This window comes from Anarrhichthys ocellatus, unplaced genomic scaffold (assembly GCF_004355925.1).
Source record: "Anarrhichthys ocellatus isolate YVR2014 unplaced genomic scaffold, GSC_Weel_1.0 scaffold10, whole genome shotgun sequence".
NCBI lineage: Eukaryota > Metazoa > Chordata > Actinopteri > Perciformes > Anarhichadidae > Anarrhichthys > Anarrhichthys ocellatus.
This window is the reverse complement of record NW_022280040.1, coordinates 1,883,395-1,908,080: the sequence shown is the minus strand read 5'-3', so window position 1 is coordinate 1,908,080 and position 24,686 is coordinate 1,883,395. Positions and strand designations below refer to the sequence as shown.

At 41.1% G+C, this 24,686-nt stretch overlaps 1 protein-coding gene across 1 annotated transcript in view; it reads right to left on the bottom strand.

Moving 5' to 3' along the window:
* Positions 1-24,686, bottom strand: part of cntnap2a (contactin associated protein 2a) — a 283,733-nt gene that overhangs the window by 49,270 nt on the left and 209,777 nt on the right. The window contains exons 16-17 of the mRNA XM_031850036.1: positions 4,478-4,634; positions 2,550-2,677 (exon numbers count right to left, since the gene is read on the bottom strand). Coding sequence (XP_031705896.1) covers positions 2,550-2,677; positions 4,478-4,634 — 285 coding nt within the window. The remainder of the gene's footprint in view (positions 1-2,549; positions 2,678-4,477; positions 4,635-24,686) is intronic.

Below are 24,686 nucleotides of genomic sequence, written 5' to 3'. Positions count from 1 at the left end.
AAGATCGGGGTCCCTTGTTAAAACGCCTTCGTGTTTGGTAGTCATTATGATCCATTAATATAACAAGTGGTGAAGAGGAGTTAGTGTCATGGCATACTCCTCTGGCTTTCCTGGAGTGCTCGGGAGACCAGAAACTAGTGTAACGAGAGCTCATAGGACGATAAAAACATCTTCACAAATTAAAGGAATATCTCTGCCACAGATTTAGGCTCACAGAAATAGAATAGGAGTAGAACGGACCTTCCCATTCAAACCAACGTAACAGGATTATCAGAGAGGCAGCCATTTTAATGTGTACTGTTGCCATTGCGACCATTGTAGTGTGCTAACGTCCATATGACTGACTTATGGCTAGTCGAGGAATCACTGAGGTGAGGTTTTGAAGTAACGACTAAAACAAGCCGTGGAGTAGTAACGATACGGAGCTCAGACAGCCAGAGTAAATGAGTAAAACTTAACAACTTAATTCTTCCTCCACACACACTTGTCACACCGTAGGAAAGAATCGCCAGAAGAGTGACAACTTTACTGCTACTGGTACTGATTTAAAAAAGCAATTTCGGCACATTTTTCCGAGCGTTGTCTTATATTTACTGTCTCCCCTCGTTGATGCCTTATTTCACCATGAGCTTGTCTAAGGGGTGGGGAGCTAAACCATGCAGTATCTTGAACTAACCAAACATTCACGTAAACAAACAATGTACATAAACATGAAATAATAATTCAAAGCTCAATATGTTCAGCTTTGAAAGCTTTGATGAGCTATTCCAACTTAAAGCGTATTTTTAAATGCGCTTTAAGACGAGACAAGACACTAACACGCCAGTAGAGTCAGCCAACGGGCCTCAATAAATACTAACTGTCGCATTGCATTACACAAAACTTCACTCAGACAACCAGTCTTGAAGGATCAGAATTATTGAACTGTTTACCACCAGTCTGGTTTCAGGCTGCTTCCCTGCATACGAGCCAGTTCTCCTGAGGATCACAAATGATCTTCTTTGGACAAAAGATATACTGTTGGAGAATATGATCTTATCTTTTTTAGGTCTTTATGTTCCATTGTCCATGCAGTACTGCTTGACCTGCTTCAGCAATGTGTTGGCATTTCAGATGCAACACTAATATGGTTCAACAGACATCATAGAGCCATCCGTATCTTAATAGGTAAGATAACCTTTATCCTCTGCATCACTGTACAGCCCAGTGACCTTTGTTGTAAGCACCATCTAATTTCCTCTAAAAATTCTTCCACGGAGTAAAATCATCACGTTATAACCCCAACAATTTCAAAAGTCTGCTCAAGTGAAATTACCTATTTGTCCGGGACTTTTCTACAAATTAAATAAAGGCCATGTGCTCCCCCCGACTGCTAAAAAGCTAAACACTTTGCCAACAGGGGGACTTTAATACACGCTGTATTAAAGATTCGACCTTTGATGAGCCGCTCACAAAGGTGATGCAGTCATGCCCCTAGACTACAACCTGCTGAGAATTATTTTGAAACTGAAACCGATCCTCTCAGCAGCTGTCATCAAGGCACATATTTCCTCTCAAATAGGCCATTGCAGCTGCAGCTCTCCTGCCTTATTATAAAGCTCCCTTTTACACCTGCAGCTAGTCCAGAATATTCACACAAGTCTACATTTTATCTGTGCAGGTGCTCTGATCTTACTGATACTTCTACAGCACAGTGTGATTTAGCCCTTGGCTACATTCCTTTCCTTTTCAGTCTTTGAATCAGAGCACACCGTGGCACCCTCCGGCCTCGTGTGCGTCTTGTTTTGCAGGTCCCTGAGTCAATCATTCATTAACATTTACAGCACATTGTAGCTCATAGGTTCCTGTTCTTTCATCTCAATATTAATCTTCACAAATGAAGCTCTAGCGTAACTTCAGTAAGGAAGACTATACTCTTGTATGCGTAGGCTTGTAGTTTATGTCTCATACATCTGCCATTCACTCCTCACGCATGTTCACTCATTGTTCAGGGCTGTCAATCATGATATCAGGTGTTTAAACCAGCTGGTGTCCTCTGTCCAATAGCACATCGAAACAATTTCATCGTTAGCCTATCATCTTGCTGCAATGTCTTTTTAAATATGATCGTCTCTTTACCTTTTCATGCTGCTGTTACACACCCCTCCACCTCCCCATCCACGCCCAATCTTCCATCAGCTTCATCAACTCGTCATTCTAACAGTCTCATCAGACACCACCACCACCAGTGTCTGGACGGGGGGGGGGGATTTATCTCGCTGCTGCTCAGTGCAGACGCCCCTAGATTACAAATCTCCCTGTAGAGTCCAAGCGCCAAAGACTCAAGACTTTATCATCACATATCATCAGTTAAATATAAACAATTATCTTGTCTCTCCTGATTGAAATAAGCTTGTTGATCTAAATCAATCATCATTCTGGATTCTAAAACTGTTACATATCTGCCAAGCTGCCCATCAGTCAAAATGCTAAAGATTGCTGCCGAGTGTTGCATCATCAACTACAACTCCACAACGCATACAGTATGTATAAATGATAAAAACACTTACTATCTCCTTGGCAACGGAGTGGTCCAACAGTCAGCTTGGCTTCAGAGCCTGGTCTGTTGGTGTCACCCACAGCAACCTGGCTGACTGGCAGGTGTTCTTTGTATATCAAGAGGCCAGAATCGTCTCTCCTGTCAGACGAGTTGAAAGAAACATGCAGAGAGCGGGACGAAGAAAAAACAGGTTAAACACTGTTTAGTCTCTTTTTTCAATTTTCAAATTATGATTTTTTTTTTGCCGTTTAGAAACCTTGTATTTTGCACATTTGTGATTATATGGCTACACTATGTATACCTGTTCCAAGTGAAGGCTAATGTCGCAGATGAAAAATATAACCTTACATGGGAAGCAGAGGAATAGTGTTCCGACAGTGAAGAAGGTATCGCAGATGATATTATCTTAAATAAAGCAGCGCAATTGTTCATACAACCTAATATACGCGTATACAGTATATATGGCAGAATATGCTTGCTATCATTAGTCTACTGATAATACAAAAACAATACTACAAACATACACGCAATATTGAAATCACAGCCTTTAAAGCTGGAATGAGTTTCAAATGTTCTAAATTCGTCACATTACTATTTGATTTGAACTGTTTCCTATTTATTGTTGTTTGGAAATAAAACAGCAACATCTAATTTATGGCTTTGTGTATGCATGTGTGTGTATGTATGTGCATGTGTGTCGGCGTGTGCATTCACACACGTGTGTGTGTGTGTGTGTTTCTTTCTATGTGCTGCCAAAATGTGGGTAATGAGTGGAAATAGAGTTGTATGGGTAATATTTCATAAACTCACTCAGCCAAACAATAAGATATTAATGCATACATTATTAATGGAGAGAACAGTTTCATTTGTAATCTCATCAGTTTTAGAGATGAGGATGGAGACATGAAAGTAAATTAAATCTCTTCTTCTTGCTACCACTCAATTACTCACAGACAAACATACAGTAGGTACACACATGCACACACCCGCAGAAAGCAATGCAATGGCTGAAGGAGCTTTGAAACACAAAGTGTTTGTTCTGGAGGCAAACGTCCCTCTGGAATAAATGCATCACTGATGGTGGCATTCATCATTCAGTCAGTTTGAAGTTAGACACCTCATCAGACTGTCCAGCTGACAGATTAATCCAACATTAACATTAGCAGTAGTGATAATTTTAACTTCAGCACGGTCAATTTGTCCCATCAAAATGTCCATGGGTACGGCAGATTTCACTCTTCAAGTTCAGTTGATGTAGCAATATAATCAGAGTTGCTATATTAACTGTAGTCTAGGGGTTATGCGGGGATTCATCACCCCTACACCCCTTACTGACTGTAAATTGACCGTTCACTAAGCCCCATCCTGTTTGGATTCTGTAAAGTTTACAATAACGGTAATAATAAATCAGTACTTTTCTGGTGCTTGATTGACAGAAGTAGACAAAAGCTGCTTCTTCTTTCCAGTCGATGGCCGTAGATTTAGCTGCAGTGACAACTTTTCTTTGCAGATTTAATCAGCTCTAGCTAGCAAGCTAATTAACATTAACCCCCTGAGCTGGTTGACAACTCCCAGTCTCAGGCTGACTTGATAAATATGCACTTGATGGCTACCTATATGGCATTGTGCGAAAAGAACAAGGCTGAAGCAAGATTTCCCAGGCAAAAAGTCTGCTTTCCCACCAGTTAATGATCCATGTCACGGAAATCACACTGTTATTCCACTCTAACATAACATTATCTACTGTAGGAAAAAAACGTGTTGCATCTGTAACAAAGTACAGGGTTGGACTGGGTGTGACCAAAAACTTTTCACTGGCAGCTGTTTCTGCAGACTTTAATTAAAGTCAATGGAAAACTGAAACTGGGGGGGAAATGAATCAATACAATATTAATTGTTTGTGCTCCCGCTGAACTTTCACGTGACAGTCCGACTTACCATTGTTTGTGGTCGGCGTCACAGTTGCAGTCATACTTGGGGTCAGTGCAGTTCCTGTCGATGCCACAGGCACACTTCTGGATGCCAGGGCCTGAGCCCCCCCAGTAGAAGTGCTTCTCGCTGCCCCGACCCACCCACCATGTGTAGGGGGTCCCATCTGCGGAACAAACACAGACACAAAAAAACAACGTGTAAGTCATGTCCCTACTGGTTTCTGGCTGGCAGAAAAGAGCAAAACACAAACTTTTGTGAAGGCAATTAAGTTGTGCTACCAACTGTCCAAACTCCTTCCTGTTGCAAGTGATTGATTGTCAAATCATTCACTGTTTGAGGCTTTTGTCACATTAATGTGATTTATATTGACAGCAAGCAGCTGCATGGTGAATGCAATTCATTTGCTCAACATGTTTTACACAGCTGGATGGTAAATGCCTTTGAGACAGGCAGGCCCACTTAGTCATAGATCACACCTGTGGTTTCAGAGATCTACTAAAACACAGATTGAGAGCATTACTTACATTTATCTTTTGAATTATCACGTGTGCATCTGTGCTTATATAAATGCCTGTGAGAACGTAGGCACTTCGAAACACATCTGTTGACAAACAAACACGTCTTTGTGTGCACGTGTGCCTGCGAGCGTGTGTGTTTTAATGAGTGGATAAAAGGTGAAGGATCGCCGCTTTTCAATAAGAAATGTAATATTGTTTTCTTCACCTTGGATAACGAATTCTGGCATGGGAGAGTAACCAGGCAGAGAGATAGGTGTCAATATTTTGGTGTCTGAAAATACATCACAATATGTGCAAGAAAGAGTGAAACAATATTACATTTCCCTGTTTATTCCAGGAAAATAAGCTACATTGTCAATATCGCTTTGTCAAATGCTTTCAGAGACAATGAAATCTCCTGAGCCATATTTTTTATAGGAGGTGATTGACTTTTGATGCAGCACAATTGCATTGAGAGATGTGATGTACTGTGCTCTTTTATTGCACACTTTTATTTTCTGAACTGGGTCTAAACTCCCGGAGGAAGCTACGGATGTGTCTGTGTGTGTTTATATATATTCTGTGTGTGTGTGTGTGTGTGTGTGTGTGTGTGTGTGTGTGTGTTGGCCTTGGTGACCTGTGGGTTTATTGTCCTCATAAAAAGAATTAGCTTCATCTCTCTTCAGGCCACTGTTCAGACAAGCCATTGTCAATAGGATTAACACTGCCTGCTCAAGAGACTTCACAATCATCTCCCGTTGTGTGGACACAATGTGTATGTGTTTGTGTGCACTTCTATACAAGTGAGAACCAAGTTAGAAATTAGGACCTTCACAGATAGGTCAGCAAGGTCCCCAACCACAGCCAACTAAGCTAAGCCCCAGCCATCTGAAACGCCATGCATCTCGCCCCCCAACCCAATTAGTGAGTGTCATGTCATCGTCCTTGAAGCTGATCTGAGTCTACTTTTCAAAGTAAATGGCAAGTTGGTGCAGTAAGGTTTTTATATTTTTATAAGAGCAAAGCAATACCCTATGATCAGCATCGAGCATCAAAAGATTCAACTTAAAGCCCCTGTGTGCGACTCCTGCTGGCACAAACTCCATACACACTAAATTTGCATTAATTAATACATAAAATTAAAAAATAAATAACAGACTTTCTTGCACTAAGAATCACGTTTTTAAATGTGGGTACATCAGTGCGGTCACACACAAGTCACATTAAAAAGAAAACAGTTGCTCCGTCTTGTGTGTCAACAGTAAAGTGTGCAACAGTGAGCGAGAGCCCCAGAAGTCTCATTCACTCACTTTCTACTTGACCTCTCACCAACCTTGCCATGTCACAACACACCTGATTCAAGTCTTCAATCTTCTAAGCTTTTTAGACAGGTGGGGAGCATGTAGAATAAGATTGCTTCCATATAAACATTGCAACTTGATCCTTTTCAAAACCTATTTTTCAGAATGAGTAATAGAAGAAGAGAGAGGAGAGGAGATGAGAAGTCGTGTAGGAGTAACAGCAGGGCATCAGGTGGAATGGGAGCTTTGCATTGTGCCAGTTTAAGTCTCCTGTGTGATTCAGTTCAAGCTCTGCCAAAACAAACAACTGAAGAGTGGGGAGTGAGGAAGAGGGTCGAGGGGAGATGAGAGAACGACAGCATGGATGGATGGAGATGTGAGGGAGGAGAGACGGAATCATACTGGCAGAGAGATCATATGGAGAGCCGCAGAGAGCGGCACTGCCAAGATGGGGCTCAACAGCATGTTTGTGAGTGTGAGTGCATGTTTGAGATGGACAGAGTATGTGTGTGTGTGTACTTAAATCCTGGGTAATTATCAGTCCCACTAGAGTAAGATTAGTTTTAAGAGTGGTAGCTGTTTGTGTGTATTTCAATGCTACATTACACGAGAAAGAAAAAAACACTGAAGTAGCATTTCTGCCTTGAATATGAAAAAATACTGGAGGAGTCTTGGTGGAGCAAAATAATAAAAACATGTTAAACAGCAAGGGATTAACTGGAATAAAACAGACAAATGTTTGTCAAGTGAAAGCAGTGAAAGATACTGATGTATGCCTTGTCTTGGGAATTGCAGCACTGCTCTGTTTCACCGTTAACCACAATAAAGGATTATTCCGCTTGACTACAACTTCGGGCCCATTCACGCACTTTTGACCATCATTGCCATGAGTAATAATAATGTGTAACTCACCAAGTTACTTGCTGAGATCTGTGAACACAGCAACATTGCTGAAAAGAAGTCCGAATGGGCAAGAAACACGATATGATCATACAGATCTTAAAACGGCAACAATATTATTTGGAAAGGAGAAAGGTGAAATTATTGTGCAAATCGTCCACTGTAAAAATCCTTCATCATTTTCAGACTTAGTGTACTAGTTGTGTAGGTATCCTGCACCACATATTATAGAGATAGGATTTCATTTTTAATTTCCCCCTTTGAATAAAGTGGTTCAGTTAATCTGGCTAATCTTCTGCTCGTATACTCCCTCGTGTTTCTTACCCTGTTGGACGTGGTTGTAGCAATGTTACGTTATTTATATCTCCAGGTCTCAGCCATTACTTTGATAAAATGAACTAAGGAACCAAGAGTAAGTCCACGAAACTCCAAACTCCTCATCCCTTCCTTGCTCTCTCACAGCCAAATCCCTCAACAAACATGTTAAATGTTCACAGGAGAGGAGGAAACAGACTTGACGGATTGATAAGGCCCGGTGTTGTGTTCCTCTTCTGTCCTCGGGGACAGCCACACAACACTACTTATTGTGATGGTTTTATCTATCTGATATTTCAACATCACACCTACAGACACCCCCCCCCTCTATTTATCTCCCCGCTTATCCAGAGAGGTTACTGTCTACATCTTCATCATGTCTGCTGCATTTTCAACAGAGATGCATAGTCCCCAAAGCAAAGACAGATAGAGCTGGAGAGGGAAAGACGAGAGAGAGTGCAAGAGAGATTACAAGGCTGTGTGGGATAAGAAGAATGACAGGGAAAAAAGCAAGACGGCAATTAAAAAAAAAAATAGAAAGAGCATGATCGCTGTCTTCATATAGAGTGATAAGAGACCTTGCCTCATCCTTCATAACCATTTATGCTTTAGCCATGCAACAAGATCAAAATGGCGGCAAGAATACTTTCACTCTTCAGGAGGGCTACTGAACCAAATGTTATTCTTATTGAATGCTTCTATTAGGCCTGACTGAGCTGAGTAGAGTGTAGGTGTCTGTAGGCCACGCCTTAGAAAAAAAACACCTAACACAAAGAAACACTCATGACGTGCACCAGAGTTAGGTCACACCTGTATGTTGTCATCGTTTCAAAAGTTGGGTATTGGAAAATACGGAGAGTCAAGTATGTTATAGAACACCTTTGACCGTCACCAACTCATCAGGTTCTCCACATTCTGTTCTTTGAAAATGTAGCCAGTTGATGACAATTTGGTGAACCTCAAAGTTAACTTTTTGTTATTGTGCTCCTTATATCAAAGCAAAGGGATGAGTTAGTTTTGAACTATTACGCAATTATTTCCTGGTTACAGCTGGTAGATTCGACCACATCTTTATTCCACTTTTTCAAAATACGGTCTTTGGCTTTGGGTCAAAAACTTTTATGAGCTGTTGGGTGTGCTCCGAGTTGAGGCTGACATTTCAGTGACATGTGGTACAATTGGAAGCAGCCTCAGGAGAGGGGAGGGAAGGTCGGTCGGCTGCTTCAAGCTTATCACAGATTGGTCCGCAGCACACAGGTGTCCATGAAACTCCTATTGTCCGTTACAAATACTGGAGCGCATGGGCCACACTTAGTTCATATCAAGGGATCACACCCCTGCCAGTCAAAAACGCGAACTGAAAGGTCAGTGGGTCCAAAATGGCACTCGACATGCTCAGTCGCTCATATCCCGTCTGGGAAATGATGGCTTTTAAGAAAGGCATCAAGTGAAATGCCAGAATGGCATTCATAATCCTTAGATTTAGCTTTCTCATAAACCTGCCTCAGACATCACCTTTCGTTTGCACCTTTACCAGAGTCATTACACCTAAAAGAGTGATTATGATTGCCTTCCACTTACAATGAATTCCCTCTCTGGCCCTGCTGAGTGACAGGTATCTGACAGTAAGCGGAAACCTGCATGCGCAGAAGCAAATATAAACATTTCTTCTTTTCTCTGCACTGATCTCCAAGGAGTGTGAAAGTGGATCAATACTCTCTAACAAGAGCAGCTACATGTATAATTTAGAAAGGGTAAGAATAAGTCTTATGCACACTGTCGACCCCATCAGGAGACAACCAAGGCGTGCATGCCCATTCACTCTGAAGGGCTCTGGACAAAGACAAGAGTACGCTCCCCCATCTTCGAGAGTTTTTGCACGCAGTCGCGGATCAATTTGTCTTTGTTGGGGCTCCGTTGGTCTCTGTTCTTTGTTGTCATCATTGGTTTGCATTTCTGTTTGTTGTGCAGAGAGCCTGGTGTCTCCACTCTGCACCCGCTGGTCTTTGTTAGGCTCCTATCCTCTTAACATCTTTGTTTTTAGAGGGAGACTGTGGGGAGGCATATTAGCTATGGCCCAGGCCCTCACGACAGAGATACGGATAATGCAGTGTGCGCTTGTGTGTGCATATATGAGGGAAAGAGAAAGAGAAAGATTTGAGTGTGTCTTTCATTGTCTCTGTCCTTTTGTTTATCTACAGAATATGCGAGCATGTGTGTCTGTGTATTCTCCTCTCCGCTCATTTTAATCTGTCTCTGAGTCTTTGCCTCGCTCCCCTGTCTCTCTCTATTGTCTCAATCGTTCTCCTCTCCCGGACCACCGATCCATTAATTTACTTCAAGAGCCCCTCCCACTGTACCTCCCGGCACCACCACCATTTACTCCGTCGCTACGGCGCCCAGATATTTAGGCCTCTCTCTACTTCACGCTCCTCACCTTTTCCTTGCTCTCTCATATCTCTTGGTCTCAGAGGCCTCTTTCGTTTTTATCTCTCTTCCCATTATGTCTTTCTACCTTCTCTTTGCTCTGCCGGATCTCTTGCTCTACCAGGTTTCTTTTAACGCTCCCTCCCTCCCTCATATCTGCCTTGCACACCTTTTCTTACATTTTCATATCGGCTGGTCTCAGTGGTCTCTCTCTCGCTCTCTGTCTCCATGCTCCATATCTGTCTATCCCATTTCTCTATGAATCTTTCCTGGCATCTAGTCTCTTTATGTTCTCATTAGTCCCGCTATAATCTGCCCTTTAATCCATGCTAATTGCAAGCTCCCCTTGCTCTGATCCTGATCTGATGTTGTATTTGAAACACATCCCGCCCTGCCGGCCTTATGGTTTTGGTCTGCAAAAATCTACCATGCATACCACCATATCAAACGCCTTTGTTTTTGCTTGTAATTCTTTACTCTTGGTTGAGTACATTTGGGTGAAATGGGGGTATGAATATTCTATGGTAACTCATATGTATCCTGTGGAGTTTTTGACCATGGGTCCTTGTTTTGTTAGTATCTTGCTAACAATGGCGAAGAAGGAGAAAACTGCCAGCATGCCAACATGGATGTAAACAGACTGTTCTCATTACTTACCTGTGTGTTAGGCACCAAGGACATACAAAATGTGTTTCATTGAGAAACACTGAAGGCTATGATAACTTTGTATGTTTCCCCAAAAAAAAAACATAAGTATGTCATATAATCATAATACTGTATGTTTGTTGGTATTTTGTGTTGTTAAAAAGGAAAGCATCCTATAAATAATCAAATCAAGCAATTAGCCATCTTTTGGGTGGTGGAGGGAGGAGGTTGAAGAGGAATAGTGTAGAAATTAGTTCACTGTTGCCTGCAGTGCATGCAATGTCAGGTAAGACATATGTGTTGTCTACATCAGAACACACAGCATACAGGCTGCGGAAGGATAATGAGTTATTGCAACAATTTCTACCTGAGAGCACCCATATCGCGATCCACCTCCCTTACAGCTCTGAGGCCGAGCCTCTTTCCCCCGCCCGCTGTTCAGCACAAAGTTATGCTCTAGTAAATTCACTTTGCATACCTCTGCACCCATCTACAACTCTTCACGGGTCATCACGCAGAGTATTCGGCTATTAAATGAAAAACACCTCGGAAAGTGGAGAGAGCAGAGAGGGAGGGAGGGAAAATTAATATCAATGGTTGTGTCCCTAATTGGCTTGTCTGCTTGATGAAGGACACAATAACCTGACACTGCTGCACCCCCCCCCCACACACACACACACTAAAGTATGCACTAGAGCATACGAGAATATGTGCACACATCTCAGGCAGCCGTTGTAGCTGACAAAAGTGTAAGCTGAAGACCATAAACAACTATAATCATCATTACCGTAGAGTAATCTCGGTCACTGTGTGTGTGCGCCTGTGTGTTTATGACTAAGGCGGATTTAGTGCCGTGTCCCCTCAGGTCAAGGCCGATGGACAGATGTGTCATGACGAAAATGGCTTCTGCCAAGACACAATCGTTTTTCATTCTGCTTTTTTACTCACACCATCCATCTCTCTGCATATCTGTCAGGCTCGTCATATGGATGGGGATATAGTGAACAACACTCATAATTACAGAGGATGAACAGAGCATAAACAACTCCACAGAGGCGATGGCAAAGAGGAAAGGAGAGAGAGAGAGAGAGAGAGAGAGAGAGAGAGAGAGAGGAAGAGGAAAAGTAAATCAGAGAGAGAGAGAGGCCAGTGGAGGGAAAAACAGAGTTCAGAAAACAAGCAGCTGGGAAAGAGAAAACAGACAGAGCAGTCAGAAACAAAGAAGACAAAGAAGAAACGAAGGACTCACAAGACGAGGACATGACAAGCGAGAAGGCAGAGGCAAAGGATCGATCGTGGCAGGAATGTTCTGTAGGATTATAGGTGTGAGAGAGAACACGAGTGCAGCTTCTTTATACTTCCTCAGTGACAAGAGAGATGTGGGAGTCACAAGGAAATTCACAGGTGTAACGATTCATGCTGTAGTTGAAGGTGAATTGTAACAGCCAATCTGTTAATTAGATACTGCCTAATCAAGTTAGGAAAGTATATAGTGCCAAAATAGTGCAAGTGTGGATCTCACACTTCATCACGCTTTTTTTCCGTCTATACGCAGAGAACATACAGACTGTAGTTTATCACAAGCTGCCAAAGCTACATCAAGCATCCACAAACATCCCCTCTTCGAGTATCAATATTTTCCTCGAGGAATAATAATTTTTGAAAATATTCATCAAGGACACAACAAGATGTTTAACATTCAGCTGTGGTGTTTGCTGCTTGGTAAACACAAACTCAAGAGGATTAGGATTACGTAAAGCACAGCGATGAAATGGCATTTTGAAACACTGTCAGCAGCACACAAGCCTGGTCCTCTATGAGTAGCTGGAGCCATATTGTTGTTTGCAGATACACTGTTGAGGAGTTTGCATTTAGTGCAAATACTGTGGAATGGCCGCTTGCCTGCCAGTCTTTCTTCTATTTACCTTTCATATTCATATTACACGACGGCCCCAATAACAAGCACCTCACCCATCACAGTTTCACCGTTTAGCACTGAGGTGCCTAAGTTATAAACTGACTGCACTTGTGTGTATGCCCCCACGCACACACACACGCCCACAACAAGTCTACATTTCTTTCATGTTGCTGTGACATATAGCTACAGAAACAAGTCTCTCTGGTGTCTATCAATTATCAAATAAGTTCTTGCTGCATTTTGGCTTTGTATTACTCATGAAAGGGATGTGCATCCTGCTGACAACTCTGTGATATGTTCGTCATTGCAACACTTTGTTGTCAGAAGCATGATGGATTTCAGATGTTTATCCTTAAAGACACTTTTTTTTTTCTTATATTCTGACTTCTTTTTTTTGCTTTTCATGGTCCAGCTGTGCTGCTACTCAAACAACTGCTGCATGATCAAACAACACACCCGTCAAGTCACATCCCGGTTAAAATGTATTTAAGTGAAGACAGGAGATTGGGAAAGAAAGATGGTGAAAGACACGTTGTCAACAGTCATCAAAGAGGGCTTTACTTGTGTCACTCTCTGTTTTGCTTCATTCCTGTCAGTACTGATTTAAACACTTGGCAGTTACTTGTGACTCAACCTTGGTGATATATTTTTGTATGTCTGAATGAGACTTTTTAAATGCCCTGGCCTTGAAAGTCTCAAGTATGCAGCATAGTCTTGCTGGTTGCTTGCGAAGCATAATATGTTTGGAGGACTTCATCATTGCATTCGACCGGAGGATACTTTTGCAAGCATTTATTGCAGTCGAAGACGCTGAGAGCCACAGCTTTGGGGAGTAAAAAAACAAAGAAAAGTTGTCGTAGTCTTTAACAGCGCAGACATTTCAAAGGTATACACAACGTCTGTCAAAAGAGAACAAAGGATAACCTCTGACACTCTTCTCTCATCCAGCCTGCTACATTCTTTTCCTCTGCTTCATTCCTACCGTGCTCTTTGTTCGCAGGTGATCTGCAGGTGAAGAAGTTGACCTCACCGGGCCAGGCACTAACCCGCTGGGCTTCTTCCTGAGCACACAAAGACCAGCAAACCTTCCCTGTCTTATTCTAGCTCTCTCTTACACACTCAGTCTCTTCTCATCTTTGTCTGCTCTCTCGGCTGCTTTCTTCCCCCCCCCCTTTGGTATTCCTGTCTCCGTTCCCTCTCTCCTTTCCCCTCACTGCTCTGCTGTCGCCATCTTAGCTTGAGTTATTGATTTCTGTAAAGGTTGACTGCGGCTGCCGCCTCGCTTTCTCTTTTCTCTCACTCTCTCACTCCCTCTTCTTTCCTCTCCTGCTATTCTATCTTTCACCCTCATCTCCTTCGCTGAGTCCTTTTTTATTGAACTTCACATTCAGTCGCTCTATTACTCTCTTGCTCTTTCCACCCATCTCCGTCTTTTTCCATCTTTGAGTTAAAACTTTGAGACTCCATCCATCCGTCCACATGTTCCTTCATCCTCCCATTACTACTCCACCTTGATCTGGCTTGGACAGAGTGCTTTCGTGTCAGTTTGCAACACTGAACAGAGCACATGGTTCGTCTTCCTGAAATATCCTATAGCCCTCGAGTCCAAATTTACTCAGAAATGTCTGTCAAAATCAAAGAACAACCACATTACAGAGAGCATGTGTCTAACAGAAAACATTGCGTTCCCTTCAAAGATTGATCCTCCAACATCATGTGAAATACTTTCTTAAATGTTAGCCAAAGAAGAAAAGAAATTTAACCTAACTCGATAAATAATAAACAATGTTCAAAACAAACAAAACTAGTAATGCGTGCATGTAAGCATCTGGTAAATGAGCAACAACTTGTATACAAAAGGTTTGGTGCCTTGAGGCAGGTTTTTAGATGACATATACAAATGTGTTTTGATGCTTCAAAGTTTTCCAAAGGGAGGAGACTGTACAGGATATGAATCAACCAGCTGATTTATTACAGGTGAACAAAGTCCTCTCAGTGATTACTTTGATTACTGTCAGCAACTCACCACAATATATTTTCTAAAGAATGCGTGTGAAAGAAAACAGATGTGACTGGAACATGATAATGGAAATAAACAAGTTATTAAACTTCTGTCTCGGGGAGACTCTATCCAGGTTCTGGTCATATTTCATATCTCGACTACTCTGTGTCCTCATGTGAAGGCACTCAGCGTTATTTATTATGACGGGGAATTGTGATAGTCATCCACGTCCCACATATATGACGTCATATACCTTTTGTCTCTCCGAGCATGAACATGACGTCTTACAGAATGAACATTCACAGACTTACTTCAGAAGTTTCCCTACAGAGTTTGGAAGACCTTGATGAATAAATCTGTATATTAATGGGAAACAACTGAAACTGCTGTAACAGTTAATGCTTAAAGATACAGAGTTCATATTAATGCCACCCGTGCATTATGTGCAGACAAGTTGCCCATAAATATGTATTAGTGCATTAGTGAATGGAATGAGTAATAGGTTAATAGGATTATATTTAATACATCATGGGGATAGGTGGGACATTAGGCAACAGAAATGCCTCTTGCTTTAAAGGTATTCCGTGCCTTGATATTCGTATAACCCTTACAAACACTTCCGATATGTAAACTACCTGTCAGCTTTTATACTTTGAGATTATTTTGCTATGACACCCACTGTAAATCAAACCAGTCAAAGAATGACACCAGATTGATTGTTGTGAAGCTACAGTTGCTGCTCACATTAGTAGGTGTCATCACCACTAATCACCACTAATGAACACTGAGAAAGTTAATCAGACATTTAGCGAGAAACTTCACATCGCCCAACAGCCGCACTGTTTACCTCACGCTCAGAAGAGCGACTCGAGTGCTACACTTTCGTCATAATCGGGAGGAGTGTTGAATTTCTTAAGACACAGGGAATTATAGTCTGACAATAAAGGGATATTCAATTGCAAACTTACCTTGAAATAAACATTATTCGCCCTTCAAAATGCTTCACACAAATCATTAAGGCAATTAGATGAATCAAATATGCAATATAAATAAAACATCGTATCTGTGCTTTGTGTAACTATTGTTTATTAGGTCATGTTGAATTATAGGCAAAGACCTGAAACCTTTAGCAACAAATTGGCTATTTATTTTCAGAAGTGCAGGATTGTACTTTAACAGTATACTAAGTTTTGCTCACCTGCCCATTATTAGAGAATGATGGGCAGGTGAGCAACACTTAGTGGACACATTATGTCCTGTGGAACATGATGACCATATTAGTAATGAGGACGTGGCTGACAGGTGAGGCTGCACTTGGCTTCTGGAGGCTCATTACACAGTCTTAATGACGTGTTGTGTTCAATAATTAGGAAATTCTGTCCAATCTCCCCGTTTGGCTGGTGTGTTGGCTGGGGGCAGCGCAAGTGCTTTGGTTTTGATTTGACAGCCCGAATGCACACAGTGTCTGAGAGATCTGCGGAGCACTCATTGGTGCCGGTGGACGTTTCTGAAGGAGTTGACGTGAGGACATGAACGGAATGACAAAGGGATATGAGAAAGAGTGAGTTAGGGGCTGGGATTGGAAAGTTTGAAAACTTAGTTGCAACTGAATGTAATGAGCATGTGCATTTTACCGTTTTTTGCCAATAGTTTGTATTATATTTATGCTGACTGGCCTGGGACCAACTTCCATGGATGATGTAAGTGTGGACGTGCAACTGTGTTTGTGTGTGCAGACCTGCGTCAGCCAAAGTAATACATGTTTGTACTTCTTAACAAGAGCCAGAAATCTGTGATTCACAATCCAGACCTCTAATTAGGGGTTTGAAACTTTTCAAGCTGGGTGATAAACTTTTTCTAGTTTGTGCAAATGTGTGAAAATGCATTTCAGTTTCAAAGACTATACACCTTTGCACATGCGCTCTTTACGTATGAGTCAATCAGTGCCAGAAGTATTGGGATTCGTTTATTCAGGAAATTGTTCCAGGTTTGTTTTTTGGATTGACCATGGCAACTATATAAAAAAAAAACAGCCAATTAATTCAATCCACAGACCAGTTTTTGAAACTTTATTTGCAATGAAGATATAGACACTACTGCATAAAGTTTGGGGAGTTCTGAAACACATAAACCAACCATTACCAACTATAATGTATGTATGTAAGTGACAACAGCAATGCACAGCATTTTGTTATGCATGGTGATGGGTATTCTAAGTATGAATAGAGTCTATATTTGTCTGTAGATTTAAATCCCATTAGTGTATATGAGTGTGTTACTCCCTATTATTAGGTTATCTTCATTTTAAAATGACCAGGAAGCGCTGTAGCAGATATGTTATGCATTAAGTGCTTTGAGTGTCGGGTAAGTGCGCGTGTGGTGCGGTTCAATGCCAGTTAATGGGGGCCTGAATGATCGAGTCAAAGTGTCTCAGGTCCTGTCTCACTGTAGAGGAGCGCAAATTATGAATACACTTCAATCATTTCAGGACAGGCCTTCATCATTTGTTGGAGCTGTCACACAGTTATCGGGGCTCACTGTGGGCAGCTGGAGAGAAGGCCTCGTCCATAATTGAAAATTGACTTTGGAAATGTCACATGTATCTGTCCATCTAAATTTCAAGCTGGGAAATCCCCAATGGCACACAGCATGTAGAGACCTGACAGTACCTATTAATCTAAACTTCAACATTTTAGTCAATAGAGACAATCGCCAGTGGCAGAATTGTTCATTTTTAACAAGGGGCATGTTGGGCAGCTTCTGTATGAGAATGTGTTGCAGGCAGTCCTCAGTACTTCATTTATAAATCATTCTTCAGAAGAAACGTTCCTGATTCTCTGCCTTTACGTACCGTGTAACAGATTTAACAATTTGCAGACAGGTTGCTGGTGTCATCTGGAGATGCTCCCATTTGTGTTTTGTTTAAAGCTGCTAGACCATCTTCGAGGCCCAGCAATTATTCTTTGATAACTACTTTTGAAAAACAAAAACAGATGCTTTAACCTTTAAATCACCAGCCGAGTAACCTTTATACTCTTTGCCGCAGGACAAGGCTGCCAATTTCACAGACGCAGACTGAGTTTTATCAAAAACAAAAAAGGAAAGAAAATCTAAATGCGACTAGGTCAGAGCTAATCCTTTGACTTTCATGTGTGTTTTCCATTTTCAAAGTCCACAGTGAAGCTACTCTCTACTATGCCTTCACTTTAGAGCATCTACATCCAAGGTCTAACTCCTCCGCAGTGGTTTCTATGTGAGGAAAATAGAACGCTAATCTGTTCTGGTGTAATCATGCTTTGACCTGGCTAATGGAGGCAGCATACCCCAGGGCAAGATGTAATCAGCAAGACAGTTAATAAAATGAACAAGACTGCTTTACTGATCTTACTAATGTCCCTGACCTTCCCGAGGGGACGTCATGTGCACACATGCAACCCCGCACTTACACATGCATGCATGCATTCTAACAAACATATACATCTGATGCAGTCAGCATGGCCATACAAATAAGGTGATTCATGTTAACACAAGGATAAGATAATTATTATTCTTCAAACCTTCCGAATTATCTCCACATTAAATTGTTTTTTTTTTATGTAGGGATGGATAAAAGGGAAGATGAATGACTTGCCCACACCTCACAAAAACTTAGTTCAGAGAGAGTTTCAACGCATCATCTATTCCTGTATGTGTGTTTAGTTTACAGCTGGAGGGGAATTGTCTCTTCCCAGGGTCACACATATCAACTCCATGGAGCAGAGTCACGACTCAACGGCTGTCTGTCAAACGCTGTTATGACTGACAGAGCAAACGTACATCTCACTTAGTTACTGGGCTATATTTACATGAATAACATGTTGAGCAAAGACGTATTGGCAAGGATCAGCATATAAGTAGAGGTGTGAACGAACAGGTAGGTGTACCTACATAAATACGCCTTCATAAAAACAAATAAAACCCTTATCTTGAGAAAAAAACAATGAAAAAAAACAAAAGAATAAAAACATGTCAAAAAATTTTCAGTTTATGATCCCTCCTAGAAGTTAGACATAGTGAAGGCTGTGTTGACTGCAGTATATGCATTTATTAGTGCCTGGCAGCTCAGCAGTAACCTTACTCACCCATGTATGTTTCCACTACTTTTTAGCTGCGAACAGCAGCTCTATAGCCAATTCATTCTCACACCAATTCGTAAATCAACGTAACTTTCTTCACAAGTAGGAAGCAACAAAACAACTTAGTAAAGTTTAATAAAAAAGCTTGGTTGACGTTAACTTCACTGACTAACGAATGACTAACTACCGACATGATTAGCAACTCACATTAGTCACATGACAAGCTTCAAAATGGCAACTTTACTTTTAGTATTGCACGAGACACGAACAACCGTCTCCGAGATGAAAGTTCTGTGATTTTAATTTTGCCATGGAATCAAGTGTTTGTGAGGTTGTATGTGTGTTGATGTGTGTGTGTGTGGATGCATACAAGTACATGGTCACAGCTACTGCACATTTCAACACATAGACCACAATTCAAACTTCATCCTAAATAACATGATCCGAAATAACTTGATAATCAAAAACACTGAACACAAACACAAGAGAAAAATCCCTGAAGTGTCTCAATTCTCTGAGGCAGATGTACACTTTAGTAACTTGTTCCGAATGTTGCTTCATTTGAGAGGGGTGTTGAAAATAAAATCAACCCTTTCAAGTTTTGTTACTGGCCTTGTATGTCAATATGATGTAACACTGTATAAAACCGTGATATTATAAATATTTTGTACATGAAAAATGATGCAATGTTCTTATCGGTTTGCTTCAACAGCACCATATGGATGTAAAAATGAAGTGTGATCCTATAGTTTGCTGCTTAGACATATCTTCTGTTTTCATACAATTAATAAAACACACCATAATATTACCATGAATGCAGTGTCTCCTGTAACCGCTGGAGGGTTCCTTGAAAAGACATGCATGACATACAGTGCTGTCCCTGTGCCCATATGCTGAACCTCAGTATAATGATAGACCCCATTCACTTTCCAATCATGGTTTTACAATATTAGCAGTTTAGGTACAGCCTTGGCGGGATGTACTTCAGCCATTTGGTGGATTACAGCAATGTATCAAGGTGCTTGCAGCAAAGCGAAAATGTAATTCTCTGAGCGCTTGAGGGAAACACAAGAGGAGGGATCAGGAATGATCGCTTGTTGTAACATGACCACTGGCTGCTAAAGGACAGTTGTCCCGAAGCTCTCACATTCCCAGATGGCAAAGACCTTTTCATAATTCCTGGAGGTCATTCCAGGGATATCATTTCCAGGAAGATCATGGCTGAAGAGTGCGCAAGAGAGGGTATGGAAGCAACCTTGTCAGCGCAATATCACCCTCTGACATATTTTAATCAAGGCGTACATGCATGAATGCAGCGACATGTAGACAACCAAATTAATACAGTCATGAGTTGGACACTGGGGCATATAGTTGACAGTGACAGAGTTAAATACTATCGGCAGTCCAAACGATTATTGATAGTGTCTGAGCCTGTAAAAGCTGGTGGTACTGGGTAATGAATGTGGGGTTAATTAAAAATAATTAGCTGCGTGGGTTGCCCATGAATCAGCCATATAGACTGAGTAACCGATATCATGAAGAGGTAAACAAAACGTTTCACATCGGTTAAGATTTATTAGTTTACCATTGAGATCCATTAGCTTCTGGACAAACAAGTCACATTTACCCGAGTATACGGCCTCATCTATATATCAAGTCTATTGCCACGACAGAGGCCATGGTGGGCATATAGAATACATGAAGACTCACATAAAATTATAGAAATATGAATTTTCATGCAACAGCCAGATTAGTGTTTTGTGAGAGGCAGAACAGTGGCAAGCAAAGGTGATAGAAGTACAAAGTAAACAGAAATCATATCAGGGAGCAAGAGAGAGAGAGAGAGAGTGGGAAAAAGAGTATGAAAGAGAGCAAACAGTAATTGGACTGAGAGGTAAGAAAAGAAAAGAGAAATACTGATATTAAATCACAGTGGAGGGGTGTGGGATCTGAAGGTGGCAGATTCCTTACTAACAAGGCATAGCCACACACAACTGATGCTCCTTGTTGTTTTTCTTCTTCCATTGACCTCTCATTATATTTCCACTCAATGGCAACTTCTCTTATGTGACATTCACACCATCATGAATTCACTGCATTGAGCTGATAGAAAGAATTAAGGAAACAGAGGTAGAACTAGACTATAGGCTAAAACCTAGTATTTGGCTGGACTGGTATGGCCAATGTTCTAAATTGTGGCCAAATTATTATACAGATTGTCGGTGGCAGCGTTTATGATGTAAATTCTGGATATTAAATGTGCATTTGCTATTTTCTGTAGTGGTCCAAGTGATATTTGTTCTTAAAGGGGACATTTCATGAAAAACTCACTTTTTCAGTGCTTGTGCGCATACATTTTGGGTATATGAAGTGCCTAGGAGCCAACAAAGTGTGAAAAAAGACAACCCAGTCAGTCAAGTTCTGTCAGGCCGAGTGAACACGAAGAGCACCTGAGCAGACACAATCAATATATTTCTAGCGACATCTGCAGTAATCCTCCATCATTGCAGCTCTAGTTACACTATGTATGTGCCATACCCCTTGGCTAAAGTTTGTGTACCAGATTTCATTCAATTGCCTTGTGCAACGGTGCACCATATTTTTCTTGCAAGTCAATCCGATTGGGCTTTTTTTTTTCGGAAGGAGGGCTTAAAGAGACAAAAGAGACAGACGCTAAAACAAAGCGTCTCAGACAGTAGGCGAATAAAGGCATATTCAGACAATGTGGGTTTTTTTTACATTAAAAGCTTGTAAACATGTTCTCGTAGAAATCTCCCAAAATTGTACAGACCTAATCTGGACTACTCATTTCAAGTGTTATTGTCCAAATTCAGTCACTGTGGGTAATTAGTTGGGAAATATGTGTAATTATTCAACAAAATGATAATTTGTATAATAATGTATTATTGGCAGCTAGGCGGAGTAAAGCTTTTTCTGACCGTTAGTAGTATTATGCTGAAGCACCTATAATAACGCGTTCTTGTAAAACACCAGTAACTGGTAGGCTAACCAGTTTCAGTTTTTGTCAGCTGTTCTTTCTAAACAATAATAAGTGCGACCACGTTAGCTGTTGCGCGCATGTACATATCCAAGGTAAAAAGTGGAAATAGCTTATGTCTCACTGTCAGTGTTAACAAAAGCATTGCACAGCATCAACAATCTCATATGTATTGAGGAAGTGGATCAGATGAAGTTCCTCTACTTTATGGGTGTTTCTCAAAGTCAAGGTTGCTTCCTTGTTAAGACGGTTCCTTCCAAGTTGAAAGTCAAAACATGTAGGCCAATTAAAAGAAAAATTAATTCAATATGGATTTGGACAATTATTATAATTTATTAACGTACAAAACATACAATTAATATACTGTCCACAAAGCTACAAGACATCATTGACAGAAACACTTTTACTTTGCCAACTGTAAAACACTACATTCAAACTTGAGAGAAACAAAAGAAAACTCATCAAAACCGTCTTGGTTAATCTTTCCACTGTTCCAAAAATCACCAACTCTGGTTTGGTCAAAATAAATCATTAATCCACCACGTTAGATGGGAAAGTATGCTGGCTCCACACTCTGTCTCTCTCTGCCCTTGCTGGCCTCTTTGTGCTTGTGCTAATGCTACCGGGTTAGCTCGCTGAACGAGTCTGGCGTGGAGCGATGACAATCAGAACAAACTTTTAGATTAGGTCTTGTAGATCTAATAGGATTGAAGAATCTGCAACTGGATTGCCAGTTTATTGCCTCAAATTTGTACTGAAGATTTTGGCAGACTGCTGAGATGAAATAGCTAAAATAGTTTACCAGTGTATAGGTACTGCACTGTGGGTGTTTTAGGAGCGCGGAGGACACACACATGCATCCTTGAAAATCCTCTGAACGAAGGACTGTCCTTGGCAGAATTCGAGAAGATCAGTGAAAGGAACAGTCTTTCAGCGGGACGTGGCATCCGGGACGTGACTTTGAGACACACACTTGTACCTTTCTTTTCTCTTTGATTTTCTGCCGTGTTATAAGCGAGGGAGCAAAGTACTATAGAGAAAACACCAATGCAACCATGCTTTGCTTTCCCTCATAGACTTGCTCTGTTTCCAGCTTCTCCGTCCCTTCTTTCTCTACCTCCCTGTTTGGTTATTTGTCTTAAGTTTTATGTCTCACTCATTTTTCAAATTTTCAGTTTCCTCTCTTCCACTTCTGCTCTGTTCTCCCTTTCTCTGCAGTCCATGTAACAGGATGGAACATGACCTCTCCCTTTGGCAGAAATCCATGCAATCTTAGTTGTTTTTCTAAGTGAACACAGACATACACATGCAGGCACAGGAACACACACACCTGCGTAAATCCTAAATGCTATTTCCGACTGCTCTGGAGCTGGAGCAAGACAGGGGCTTATTGAGATGAAGCATGAGGCCTTGGGGGTTACAACGTGGGCATGATTGTCTGCTCTGCCAGCCGCCTCTTCCCTGAACTCTACAGAAACCAAACCCCACCAGCGACCACAGCTAACCACCAAGGGAGAGAGAAAGGGAGAGAGCAGTCTCTCAATTCTGTCTTTTGCAATTCATCACCACCCTCGAACGGCAAACTCTACAGTTAAGCGACGGCTCCTTGGAAGACAAACAGGCATTCTTCAATCAAAGTCTGAAAAACTCAGGTGCTGCTCACCCCAATTTATGTCATTCCTGCAGAAGGGCTTTAAATAGATCTAATGGTATTAAGAACATTCTATGCTTTCGTCCTCACAATAAATTCTAATAAATAAAATGAATGCACACCGAAAACCTGTGTGGATGATTGATTGATGATTATTAAAATGCTATATATGAAGCTAAAACCTTTTTTTTTTTGACAAATATAAGCGTTTCTCCAATTTCTTTCGACATCGTAGTAAAATGTTTTCAGGAAAACATCTCTGAAAATGTCATGAATGCACTTGGCACTTAGCAAGCTGTTTGCCATCCTCAAATGAATCAAAAGTGTGATTGTGTTTATAAATAGAAATGCATTCATGTATGTAAGTGTAAGTGACACATCAGAGGTGCTTCAGTAACAAGATCCATCATCATCAGTAACTTGATTACAGGCATCAGTATAATTTTACATAGAAGAATTCCCCATTAAATTTACATTTTTTTGCATAAGTAAAAAAAAAGACTCACATAGGGCATATTAGGCCTATTAGTGCTATTTTCTTTCAAAACAAGGAGATGTGCCAAGATGCATCTTTCCCAGCTTTATCAAATTGATGTTGCAATTTTAGCAGCACCAAGTTACCCATGGCACCTCTCACTTAATATCGAAAGATCAGTGTAGTCTGAAACACCACCTGAGATGCCGCTGGATGAGGGCCATCTGATGCAGAACTTAATGAGTTACACAAAAAAAGCAATGAGTTTTTTAGCTCCTCGATCGGGCTATTTCACAAAGATGAGAACACATACATAAACAGGCAGAGAGATAGAGGGAAGAGAAAATGGAGAAGAGCGAGACAAAGAAGAAAGCTTGATGTTGAGCGACACACAAAGACAGGCGGGTGGAAATCGGAACATTTTGAGGGGCAGATGCAGGAAAGCTGAACAACAAAGCAAATTCCACTGTTGGTGTTCGCAATAGTCATGCTACGTTATGTGATCCTGTTAGCTTGCCTGAGTTATTGTACTGGAAGCGTAGGCTTCTTAGAGCCACAGGGATAGAAGGCTAAATGACAGATTATACACAGATTTAACTCATAGGACCCTAGCCCTATTTTTAGGCCTCTGCTCGAAAATTGCATAGCCATACTCAAGAGAGTCCCGAGCTCTAACTACAAGGTCTATTTAAAAAATTTTGATGCTAGAATACTGGTAACACTTGTGAGATGCGTTGAATTGTGTAAATATTGTGTATATGTTACTGGTTAATAACTGATACACTTATGGCACAGCTCAAATTGAAAAATTTCTAGGTTCGCCTGAAAAAAAGCACTTGTATTGAACATTTTTTTTTTTAAAATAATGCAGCTGCAAGCCTAAAACCACGCCACAGTCATAGAACAACAGATTTTACATGTCCCCACAACATATTTTACTTCGATTGAGTGAAGCAGGCCAGCATAAATGG